This window comes from Cryptomeria japonica, chromosome 1 (genome assembly GCF_030272615.1).
Source record: "Cryptomeria japonica chromosome 1, Sugi_1.0, whole genome shotgun sequence".
NCBI lineage: Eukaryota > Viridiplantae > Streptophyta > Pinopsida > Cupressales > Cupressaceae > Cryptomeria > Cryptomeria japonica.
In genome coordinates this window covers 483520458-483533493 of record NC_081405.1, presented here as the reverse complement: position 1 = coordinate 483533493, position 13036 = coordinate 483520458, and the positions used below count along the sequence as shown (strand labels likewise).

Below are 13036 nucleotides of genomic sequence, written 5' to 3'. Positions count from 1 at the left end.
GTCACCTTCTCTACTAGCTCATCTTGCCTTGAGATGTTTGTAAGATCTTTCTTCTCCACCATTTTGTGATTTTCTCCATGTGGTAGAATGAGGTCTTTGAGGATGGTTAGCTTTACTATTTGCAACTCCTTGAACACTTGAAGTCCTCCAACTTTGAAGCACTTTGAGTCCTCCTCCATGCATGAGGCATCTTTAATGATGACGGAGATGGAATAGGTTGCCCTTGTCCTGGTCTGATCTTCCTCCATCTTAATTTTGTTGACCTACAAAACAAAAGATGATTAAGAATACATGATATATTCATTCTAACATGACATTTCTTACCTTAAATCATCAATAAGAAGATATTTGAATCAATTTCCCTTGAAGCTAGGAGGAAAATTCACACTTTTAGAAGAAATTCGCTTTTGTACCTTAGAGAGGGTCAGGAGCGAAATTTGACATTTGTGTTCAAATTCATCAAGTTTACTCATTTGTACTAGCTCAAACCATGATTATAGGTCCTTAAGGCTTGGATGAGGTCATTCTTCCTTATGCAAAGTTCTTGAACCAAGGATTCTACCCAAACTGGAGGTGAGATGTAGATTTTGAAAGAATTCGCTCTTGTACCTTTTGAAGGGTCAAGAGCGAATTTGATCCTCTAGGCTCAATTCATACTCCTTTTCACTTAGCCTTGTCTTAGACTTGACCTTTCAATCCCTCTCTCTTGAAGACATCATTGATTTGACCCCAAAAAGGCCTAAAAGAAGGATTTCGCTTTGGACCTTGGCCAAGGACAAGACCAATAATGAAATTCACTTTGGAACCTTTGGAAGGGTTAGGAGTGAATTTGGCATTTAGTCTCAAATTCATTATTTCCTTTGCTTCAATTCACTTATCAAGGTAAGTATACATCAACCCTTTCTCAACCACGCCATAGGAACAAAGATTCTGAGTTTCAAACATGGAGCAAAATAGAGGTTTTAGGAATTTCGCTCTGGACCCTTTGGAAGGGTCAGGAGCGAAATTTATATGTGCACTCAACCTTTCATCATTTCTTTGAACTTTGCTCCTAGGCTAGGCCTTTGGGTCCTCCCCTCATACTATCAAGCCCATCTACCCTCAAAGTGATGTCCATTTCAATGTTTTTGGCAAGAAATTAGGCTATCCTAAGGATTTCGCTTTGGACCCTTTGGAAGGGTCAGGAGCAAAATTTGTATTTTAGGCCCAAATCCTCCACCTTTTCACCCCTCAATTGCTTCCAAGGCATGATGACATCCTAGCTAAGGCTTCAAGGCACGAAATTAGTTCAAATTTGAAGCAAAGGGAAGATTCTATGAAAATTCGCTCTGGACCCTTTGGAAGGGTCAGGAGCGAAATTTTGTCTTTTAACCTCAAATCCATCATTGCCTTCATTTCCATTCAGTTCTTAAGGCAAGTATATATCCATCCTCCCTCAACCATGTCCTAGGAACAAAGATCTTGGTTTGAACAAGGAGGAAAAAAGTGTTTTTAGGAGAATTCGCTCCGGACCCTTTGGAAGGGTCAGGAGCAAAATTGACATTTTGCTTGATTTTCCTTCACAAAACTGTCTTTCTCATCCTTTAATCTTCAAAAACAAGTCTTTCGCCTTCAAAAAATGCTTGGGAATGAGTTAGTTCATAGGTTGGAGCAAGGTGTAATGCTTCATGGAGAAATTCGCTCTGGACCCTTTAGAAGGGTCAGGAGCAAATTTGCTCAATTAGGCTCAATTCTCATCCTTTCTTACTTAGTTTTGCCTTAAGCTTGATCTTTGATCCTTTTCCCTACCATGCATGACCATCATTCAATGTCCCTAGTGAGGAATTAGGTCATTTGGAGAATTTCGCCTTAGACCCTTTGGAAGGGTCAGGAGCTTAGAAAAATTTCACTTTGGACCCTTTGGAAGGGTCAGGAGCGAAATTTGCAATTATTCTCAAATCCTTCACTTCTCATTACTTCAATTTGTTTCACACATCAATACTCTCTCAACCACGCCATAGGGATAAGGTTTATGAGGCAAATTAGGACGAAGAAGGGAGATATAAAGAAATTCGCTCTGGACCCTTTGGAGGAGTCAGGAGTGAATTTGAGGAATTTGCCTTAGATACCATCCAAACACTCAAACTTCACCCTCAATCACATTGTTCTGACCTTAGGACACACCAACAAATCACCTTAAGGAAGTGCCTAGTCAAAATGTTGAATGAAAAGTGCATTTTAACAATTTCGCTTAGGTACCTTTGGAAGGACAGGACCTATCTAGGAATTTCGCTCTGGACCCTTTGGAAGGGTTAGGAGCGAAATTTGCTTTTTTGCACAAATTCTTCACTTTTCCTCATTTCACTTGGTTTAGCTCATTTCCAAAGGCATGTATAAGTCCATTTTTCATTCACTCAAGGCGTGGAATCAAGGATTTTAACCTATGCTAGAAGCAAGAGAGGTTTTTAGAGAAATTCGCTCTGGACCCTTTGGAAGGGTCAGGAGCGAAATTCATGTTTTAGGTTCAATTTCCTCATTTCACTTCGTTCCAACTTGTTCACAAGGCAAAAATAGGTCATTCTTCACTCAGTCAAGATGTAGGAGCAAGCTTTGAGGTCTAGATTGGGAGCAAAAGAGGTTTCTAAGGAAATTTGCTCCTGTCCCTTTGGAAGGGTCAAGAGCGAATTTGGCAATTGTGCTCAAATTCTTCATCACTTCCTTGACTAAATGCCCTAGGTCTTAAAGACAGGGCCACCCTAGCAGGATATAAGGACTTCCTCAAACTCAATCAAGACCTAACCTAGAAACACGAGCAAAGCCTGACCTAGAGAAGGCTTTCAAAGAGACCCTAACTTGGACCACCTACTGACCCACCTCAACCCAAGCAGACCCTACTATCCTAATGATCTCTCCGACAACTCTCCAATGCAAAGGCTAATAGCCAAGAACCTAAAAGACTAAACCAAGAAAACCTACCCTAAAAAGCAAAAAGTAGGGGTCCCCATTTGCAATGGAGCGATGTGTGAATACGTCACACCAGAGTGGAAGGTTGGAAATAGAAGGTGTAGGTGAGGAGATGGAGGTGGAAAGGTAGATGGAGGATTTGAAGGTAGATGGGGAATGTGGGATATAGTAAATGGGGAAAGGAGAAGGGAGATGGATGATAGGTGGTGATGAAGAGGTAGTGAGAGGAGATGAGAGGGAAGTGATCGGACTTGGGCATCCACTGGTAGTGCTGGGAAAGGAAGGTGGGAAGCTTTGGAGGGCAAAGGAAGTGTTGTACCCCTTTTATTTTAAAGAGGGAGACCTGACTTGATCAGCTCCAGACCCACTACACGCCTTATAAATGAAAGGCTAATAGCAAAGACTCGACAACTACCAACGGCTAAGCTAACACAACTAACCTAGAAAGCAAAAGTGGGGGTCCCCATTTGCAATGGGGTGATGTGTGAAAACATCACAACATCTACTCCTTTCCAAAAATTTATTAAACCTGCAAACAACTTCAAAAATACTCCTAAAAAAGTCAGCTAGCTAGCTATAGGAAATCCTTGCACAAAAGTCTCAAACGATTTTGGAACTTTTCAACACCTTTTCCTAGCAAATTAAGGTGTATGACCTCCTCTAGGCAAGCTGTACGGCCAGGCTTGAAACTTTTCTGAAACTCAGCTAAACTCAGCTAAACTTACCAAAAACTCTAAAAACATTCACCAAATGCAAACCCCAAAAGACGTAATCAAAAAACATTGAATATCTTCATTTTCTGAAACTCTGAATCCTCAAATACCATGAATACAATGGTGATTCCTGAGAAGAATCACTCCAAGCTAGCTAGGGATTGTCTTTTAGATCTGAAACTAGTAACCAACAAAGGGTTCTTGTCCTCAATCATTCCTTGGAAGAACTTGCAGGTTCAATTCGACAACATTTCATTATGTGTAAACTTTAGCATATTTGAAATGAGAGTCCAAGACCTCCTTTTATAGATTTAGAAAGAAAATAATCCAATTTGAAATTTTAAATAATACATTTTCCACCTAAAACACTTTTCATAATATTAAAATGTCTCATGTGTTAGTCCCCTTCCCCTAGGCATCCACTTTAGGGGGACATAAAGTAATTTTATAAATTGTAACACTAAACTAAAATAATAGAACATTAATATTAGAGCTTTAGTGTATAATTTAAATATTCCCATCCAAGTGTGGATACACTACCGAGACATTAGAAACCCAATATGAGCATGCCAAGATGAAATTGAGGTAGTGGGAGGAAGACTAGTGCCAACTCGGAGACTTACCAAAACTAGTTGTGCTCTCTAAGAAGGTTGGAGAACACTTTAGGAGTCCGAAAACACTTTAAAAAGCATAATTGCAATCCATAGCACTAATTGGGCTAAAATCCATCAACAAAAACCAAGAAAGACTAAACAAGTGCACTCCAAGAATTGAGGAGTCCATTTACCATTACCAATTAGCCTACGAGAACTTGGGAATAGGTTAATAGTCACCTCTGCTGATAAGGCTCGAGAAGGGGACATTACAACATGCCTTAGCATGCATCAAATGTTTTTAAGAAATCTATTCAATTTCCAATTTGAAATATGTTTTTTTTTTGATTGATAATATTAGATTTTTATTAATATAGAAAAAGGAAAGTACAACATCAAAAGAGGGAAATAGTTACTTCCATAAAGCCTCCAGCAAAACCACCAACCAACCAAACCACCTAACCCAAACAAAACCACTCATCCAAAACCATCTTTACAGATCGCCAACCCAAAAATTTTCTACAGTATCGCTACGCACAAAATTGCCTCTAGACGATATAGAGCAGGATTAAACAAAATGAAGATGCCATAGTCCAAGAAACACGAAACAAGGAATAAACTCCCAAACAGAAACAGTATATCACATAGCTAAAAACAATTCACAAAGAGCTACCCGGGGATAAAGCCAGGGTTTGCTCCCCGCTCGCCCTTCGCTTCCTCAGCCTTAGTCGCCTGCAAGCCAACGCTCTCTCCTCCTCTCTAGCCTGTTGTAACACAACCTCAACTTCCATCAATTGCACAAATACTTTCAGGGCTTCCTAGTCCCTCCTCGCCTCCTCTCTATATCGAGCTTAGCTCCATCCTCTTGCCATCTCACAAAGGGAATGTAATTCCCTTCAACCACATGGTGGAAGTTCTGAATGCCCTCACATTTGTCAAAACCAACCCCAGGAACTGCCCATTCCAAAATTGACTCCATGCCCAAACGATAATCTTTAGGAACAATCGCTTCCATCACCCATCTAACCGGTTCGACAGAATTTTCCAGGTCCAAACCCCACGCCAGAATAAGTGAATAAACATCCATATTAATCTTGTATCGATGCATCACAACGCCCAGGTCTTCACCCAAAATGAATTGTACACTCGTCATCACTCGTTCGTCATTAGACAAGAACATCCTCCTCAGTCTTCTCTCCGAGATAGGGCCCAGGAACGAGCACATTTGTTTCTTGGTTTTTAGGGTGAAGTTAGCTTCCATTGCACTTGTGTCGTAGTAAAAATTCACTTCACTTGCACTAGGGAAGACTCTACAGGGCAATCGAAATTTCGAGAAGAGGCTATAAATGAAGCCACTCTCAAATAGCAACAGGAAGCTTGACAAACATTCCTCATTAATGCAAAGTCCCATAACTATCCGCCGCCCTTTTAGGCTAGGTTGGCGTGAATTTGCCAACTTCAAATGCAAAGAGTTAATGCAGGTTCATTTATGATAACATCTACCAAAAGTATAAAACAACTTCGAGCTAGGTTGGCCAAGATAATGCCTCATCATCACTACCCCACCATCTGATGACAAAACGAACCAACTCACATGCCACATCGTACAGTAAGTCCGCCACCCCATTCCCTACCCTTTTAATATGTGAAATATGAAAATCTTGGAAGGAGTGTAACTTTGAACAGATTACTGAAATGAATTTATTAATCCGCCAACTTGGAGAAGATCCCTTCGCAATTGCATCAACAACGATTTTAGAATCCCCTTCTAGGTGTTCCTTTGAAATGTTAAGATTGCTAGCCAACTCAACTGCAAGCAAAGCTGCCTGCGCCTCCGCCTCGTTATTGGTACCATCTTGCAGCCTTTGAGTTCCTTTTAGTAACACCTTCCCTTCTGTATCACAGGCCACACATCCTGCACCTGATATTTCCGAGTTTCCTCTCGAAGCCCCATCAAAGTTAATTTTGACCCACCCCTGCTCCGGCTTAATCTGCACACTATCCGAGTCCCTTCCATTGGTAGGAGTAAGATGAACCCTAGAAAGCCCATGAATGGGCCATTTGATATATGTTTTCTTACCTAGATGGTAGTGGCTAATATTTGTGAGCTTGTTTCCATGATAATCTTAGGGATGTTTAGAGGTGTCACTAAAATGAAGCACTTCCATATAACGAGGCATTTGCCATGTTATTGGTCAATTCACCCAAAACTCATGATAAAAAAGGACATCCTTTTGAATTGGAAACATCTCCAGCCCTAGCCACATTGGGTCTCTGCTGGAAGCTTTATTTGTCATGAATTTAACCCAATGAATTTAACGATGCTTTACCAGTTTTTGTTTTCACAAGCCTTTTTGTTAGGGGATACCTTTAGTTTAAACCTTATAATTTTCAACCTTTATTTTGGATAAGCTATACTTTATCCTACAAGGCAATGCTTAATTTTCATACTGTTTGACTGGTCTGAAGTGTTATATGCCTTTGGTTTTATAAAGTAAGGTTTGCTGACTCTTATTAATCTGATTATAATAACTAAAATTTTACATGTGATGAAGTCCATGGATAGTGATCATAAATTAAAAAAGAAAAGGAAAATATTAACTACTAATTATGATAAAGACTTATGTTTGTATGCATTGAAGGCTTGAATAAACCCTTCTGCTGAAGTCCTAGAAACCAAAGTACAAGTTTAAAAGATGATTTAATAGCCTATTTCTATTTGTCAACATAATGATGTTCTCAGAAATTTTCACATGGGGGAACTTTTTTGAAGTTTATCATCATAGAATTTGAACATGGAAATAGGCAAAGTAATCTACGTCTTATCTTGTGTGGTTGATGTGCTCAGCATTGGCCTTCCTTCACACCCTGCATTATTTGTGATTCAAAATTCATGAAGATTCCTAGCCTTGCCTATAATAGCAATTCATAATTTTTGGAAAAGAATGTAGAATTTTGTACACTGTTTTTGAGAGCTTTATTCTGATACTTACCACTTATTTAGCTAAATTTTCATTTCATATATAAATATATATATTTCTTTGGGGCATTGAGTTGGAGCTTCTTTTATCTTTCTTATTTTCTTGGCAAGAATTTTAGAGGAAAGGAATTGGAAGCATACCAATTAAACTCACATCTTTACGATCTCTACATGAATTTGCAGAGAATTGGGCCGAGGATCAATTACAGAAGAAGTGCAAAATTTCATTCATGAAGAATGCATAAATAATAAGGTGAACGCTTCCTTATTTGTACTTATTGACATATGATGTTTTTTTTCAATGCATTCATTGTTTTATTTGACTTATGTCAATGTAAGTTTGTTTTTCTTGGAATTGAAGATTCAAGATACTCTTTTTATCTCCTGTTTCTTATGTTCATGTTTGGGTATTTGGTCAACATGAATTTAAGATTTGTTATCATCTTGGCTCATGCTGGTTAGATAGTATCTCATGTGAAAACTATATTTGGATAGAGTTTGTGAATGATTTTAATTGATGCTTATGAAATATCCTTATTATTTGTTGAATATTGATTATGTCTTTGATAATGGCAAACAAGATCCACCATTATCTGTACAAATCAGATGTGAAAAACATTCTAATTTCTTGCTACTCTCCAGTAGATTTGTTCTGTACTTTCGGTGCACCCATTCGAACAAATAAAGAGAATGCCTTATTGCATTTTCCCTTCTAACAGCCTCAGAGTAGCTTTCAGCAGTACCTAGTCCACCATTCTTGTTCTGCATTAAAGTGAGTTTGCTGCAAAGTGGATGCCCTTTGGAGTTGGATTTGTCAAGCAAAGTGGGAATTCCAGTGGCACCTGGGGCCTTTGCCAGTCAGAAATTTTGCCAACAATTGATCCTCTTGATCGTATGGTGCAGACTGTTCCTTTGTAAGTGGATCCGATTGTGTGTGGTCCCACCAATGGCATGCCTTTCACAAGCACAATGCTTCAAGAGTGGAGAAACTTGAGCAAACTCCTCTAGCTGAGTGTCCTTTCAACCCACTTGTCTATGCACACCTGTTTGTGAGCCTTCAACACTTCCCGCTAGTCTGAATTCACTTAACCGTTTGACTATAGGTTGCAACTGCCAGTCACATGCACAAATTCTGCATCTATCAAGCACTGTTCCAATTGTTGAGACCAACAGAACTCCACGATCTCATCCGATGACTTCTCTTTGTTAGATCTCGGGGGCACACTACTTTCTATTAACATACTCTTTACTGATCTTTTCCAATAGCTACAATCATTTCAAGTTGAGGAATCACCATCTATCTTCATGCTTCATGTCAGTTGTTCATCAGCTGATCACCAGGCGCAGTTCCCTCATTACATCTAGCTTTCTCTTCCCTCTTTCTGCACTATGCTTCATCTACGGCTTAGATCACTATAACTGGCATGATCTCATATTTCACCTTGTACAAATATGGGTGTGACGGCCCTGTCAAAAACCGAGCAAGCAAACAAATGACGATAACGAATAAGATATGTGTAGCAACAAAAACCGATCATTCATATATCGACAAATATCTCATATGTTTAAGTAGATGCCTAGCGACGGATAAGGTGTAGCTGATCGATATAATATAATCAACAATTTCTGTTATGATTGGAGGTGATACGATTCATGTAGGAACATATATGATTTGTTTAAGATGTATTGGCAACCATCAGTAAAAGGCAGGGGTGATATAGGACAAATGTAAGAGCATCGGCCATAATTATGATCGGTTCCCACCAAGTCAGCAATCACCATAAGCAATGAAGTTCCACATGGAGATTAAGTTGGTGATAACCGACCAATATAATTGTTGAGCATATTCATTATGGTGTAATATATTAGCGTTGTGAGGGATTATGGATAGCATAAAGTATGTCAAGTAAATAAGGGAGTGATTCAAACAAGATAATAAGACCCATCAACGAGATATCAGGTTGGGACTAGCCGGTCCTTAATTCCCTAAATCTGCGATTACCAAAACAAGCAGTAATAAAGAAGTGCGTTTATGCAACTCTCTTAATTTTACCAAAGAGCCATGATTAGTTAGAGTTGTGATTATGTTTAGATAAAATAATGCAATTAAAGAAAAGATATAATACTTTGAAGAGTCACAACTCTTAATGAAAGAAATATGGAGATATATAAGGCAGATCTAAACCATTCCAAGGGACATCATCAGATTTTGTCTTTATTTCTATTTGTATCCATTATTGGATCTGCTTGATTGAGCATCAGCCTTTTGGCATCAAACCAGGTTACATATATTCAAGGGAGAAATGAGGAACAGCACCACCATCTTGCATATTTATAAAGATCAAATCAGACACGGCAATATAGCATCATTGCTATCATCAATAAGGAGGAGGTTAATAGCATATCTCATATCGATATATTAGGAAGAGCAGAGATCACTCCATAATTGCAGATTGGATCAGATTGCCATTGCATAATTTCCAAAGCTATATCAGAGACAGCACAATACTTCATCCATTCAGTTCGAGTTACAATTTGCAGATTTTATAATACTGAGAAGGCAATGAACCTACGATTGATCTACAAGATCAATTTCAACAAGATTGGATTAAGGGAGGATTACAACATGATATGTCTCTAAGCGACTACCTAGAGGTAAGGATGAAGTACTTGCCTAAAGGAAATAGAAATCATGTAGAAGAAAAACTCAAAGCTACAAAAGGGCTATTCAGAAAGGAGAAACGGAAGGAAAAATCAATCATCTTTCCCAATTTCACAATTGAAGAAGATGCTAATAAGAAGATAACAAATGCGTGTGATCTCATGCCAGCGTGTCATGAAAAACAAGTCAAGAAAGTAGTCTCCAACATCTCTAAAAATAAAGAAATAATTCTAACTTCATATGCTTCTTCAATTACCAATGCAATGACTCATTAGGATTATGAGATTGCCTTTACTCTATCTCAAGAATCATGTATTGAGGATAACTTGTTTAGTGATTCTAGAAATTAGAATAGCATTCATGATTCTCTTTCATCTCTTGAAGAGTACATGGCATCCACTAATAGATCAATGGTTATGGATGAGAAAGGTAACATTTCCAATAGCAGTAAACCGGAGGATACATTGTGTGTCAAATCTAATCACATCGAAGAAGATAAAGAAGGGAATGTAACATCAAAGTATAAAGATGAGCAGATGAGAAGACTTTTTTATGAAGCTATGGCAAGAAAAGAACCAAGAAAGTTAATGGATAGTACTGAGGATGTGGAAAGAACTCTTTGACTATGTGAATGGTGGAATGAGTAGGCTAGGCATGCCAAGATGGTCGCTTCACAAGCAAAAGAGAATTTGCAAAAAATCAAGCAAAGACATGGGCACTTGGTGTGATGTCCCCAAACAAGACTCCATCCAGTATTGTTAATATTAAGAAAGCTCCTTGTATTATCTCTAAGGATTGTTGGAATTGTTTGTCATTACGGCTTATCATTGATATGAAAGCAAATTAACAAGGTTATCATCAGTAGTGTCAAGGCCAACTCCATTTCATGGTAATCAAAAGAACAGAATAAGTCATTATAGTCAAGAGCAGACTTTAATGATTAGTTCGTAGCAGTGACTTTTTGAAGATATATACATATATATATATTTTTATAAGTTATTATTATTTCATAAAGAAAGGGTCATGTTCTTCATCAAAAGGGGGCCATTTAAGGAATTAATTATGAATTCCAATCTTAATGAAATATTAAATGTTTTCCCAAAGTCTTAATGAAATTGTTGAAACTTAGTAGCTTCTGTAAGATAAATGATTGAATGAGAGACTTCATTTATCTCCCATTCAATCATCTACCTTGTTGATATAACTACAATATAAGTATAGACCTCATGATTAAATAAATGAACTTGTTATTATCATCTTATATGCATAATCGATAATATTACTCATGCTGTGATCAGACCAGAATTATAACTACCATAGCTATCATATGATAGCATCGATTGATGCTATCATATGATAACTATAATAGTTATCATCCTAAAATGCATGTTAATACCTATCATTTATTTGTTGATTATGATTGACTTATCCCGATCATTTATCGGGTAACTATATTACTTCACGTTGCCCCAATTATTAATAGTTATTGGCATAAGCATGTTAAATGACGTGACCGATAGTTATCGGTATAACACACGATAAAGAGAAATGACGTGACCGATAGTTATCGACATAACACATGGTAAGTGGTTATATTAAACTGAAATGGTGTCTATGCACCGATCAAGACATGTCTTGATCGGGCATGTCTAAAAGACATGACCGATCAAGGCATGCCTTGATCGGTGAAGCATAGAACTATAAGTATATGCAAATGAAGTGCTGAAGATGCATCGAAATAATTAATGTTATCTTCAGCAACCTATGACATAAGAAACAGAAAATATTAGTAAAGAAAATAATAATATATATAAATTCAGACTTGAACATAAATTTGAATATCATTTACATGGTATCAGAGCCATGCTGATCGAACTTGAGGCATTCAAATTTGAGAAGTTCAAACTGAAGATATAAACATCATATTTCCCATGGCTAACGCTATCAGATTTGAGGACAGACTTGAAGGAGGCGACAATTTCTCAGCATGGAAGTTTAGAATTAAAATGATTCTAAAAGAAAACAAGGTTGAATCATTTATTAAAGTTGAATCTAAAGAACCAGAGGATGAACTTGACAAATCAACATGGATCGAGGGAAATGAAAAGGCTATGAAGATCATAGTCGATGGAGTAAGAAATCACATCATGCCAATAATAACAAAACATGAAACTGCCTATCATATGTTCAAATCACTCGAAAGTGCATTTGAAATAAATAATGCAAGTAGAACCCTGGCTCTAAAAAGAGAAATAAATCATATAAGTATGAACAAAGGGGAGTCAATCAATGCATATTTTATGCGGATATCAGCCCTAAGGGATGAACTGGCAACGCTTGGATATGAGATCTAGAGCAAAGAGATAACGCTCATTGCTCTAGATGGGTTGCCTAGTACATGGGAGACATTCGTCCAAGGCATCAGTGCAAGAGATAAATATCCAAAATTTGATAGGCTAAGAGCAGATTGTCTTCAAGAAGAGTCAAGGCTAAATAAGAAGGGGATCAAACAAAAGAATATAGATGAAGATCTCCATGTTTTAAATACCAACTTCAACAAGAAAAACAAGAAGAAACACTTCAAGAAGAGAAAGAACCGACATGACAAAAAGTCATCTAAAAGAGACAACTCTCACATTCAGTGCTTTAGGTGTGATCAATATGGACACTATGCAGCAAGATGTCTAGATAGAATCAAACAACAAGCTACATTTGCAAAAGTTAAAAGGGAAGAATATGACTCCGAGAAGCATGTATTCTACTCTGCTCTGTCCAGTCAAGTATCCAATAAATCTAACACCTGGATCATTGACAGTGGGTCTTCAAGACACATCACTGAGTATAGAGAATTACTGGATTCCATGGTAGAAGAAACCGATGAGGAAGTAACCATTGGTGATGACTCTGCTCATCCAGTGAAAGGCGTCGGTACCTGCACCATTAAGCTGAAGACATGCATGTCTTTTCAACTCACTGGAGTCCTATACGTTCCTAGCATCAAGAGGAACTTAATCTCCATATTTGCACTTGAAGATGATGGGTACAAAATAATATTCATGAATGGTAAAGTTCTAGTATGGCCACAAAACTCTTCCATCAAGAAGGCTACAACCCTAGGACATAGAAAAGGCTATTTATACGAGGT

The 13036-nt window shown here is 37.9% G+C and overlaps 1 protein-coding gene across 1 annotated transcript in view; it reads left to right on the top strand.

The window, feature by feature from the left end:
- The window catches only part of LOC131031286 (uncharacterized), a 226410-nt gene that overhangs the window by 53632 nt on the left and 159742 nt on the right, over positions 1–13036 (top strand). The window contains exon 2 of the mRNA XM_057962398.2: positions 7413–7482. Within this exon, the coding sequence (XP_057818381.2) occupies positions 7413–7482 (70 nt within the window). The remainder of the gene's footprint in view (positions 1–7412; positions 7483–13036) is intronic.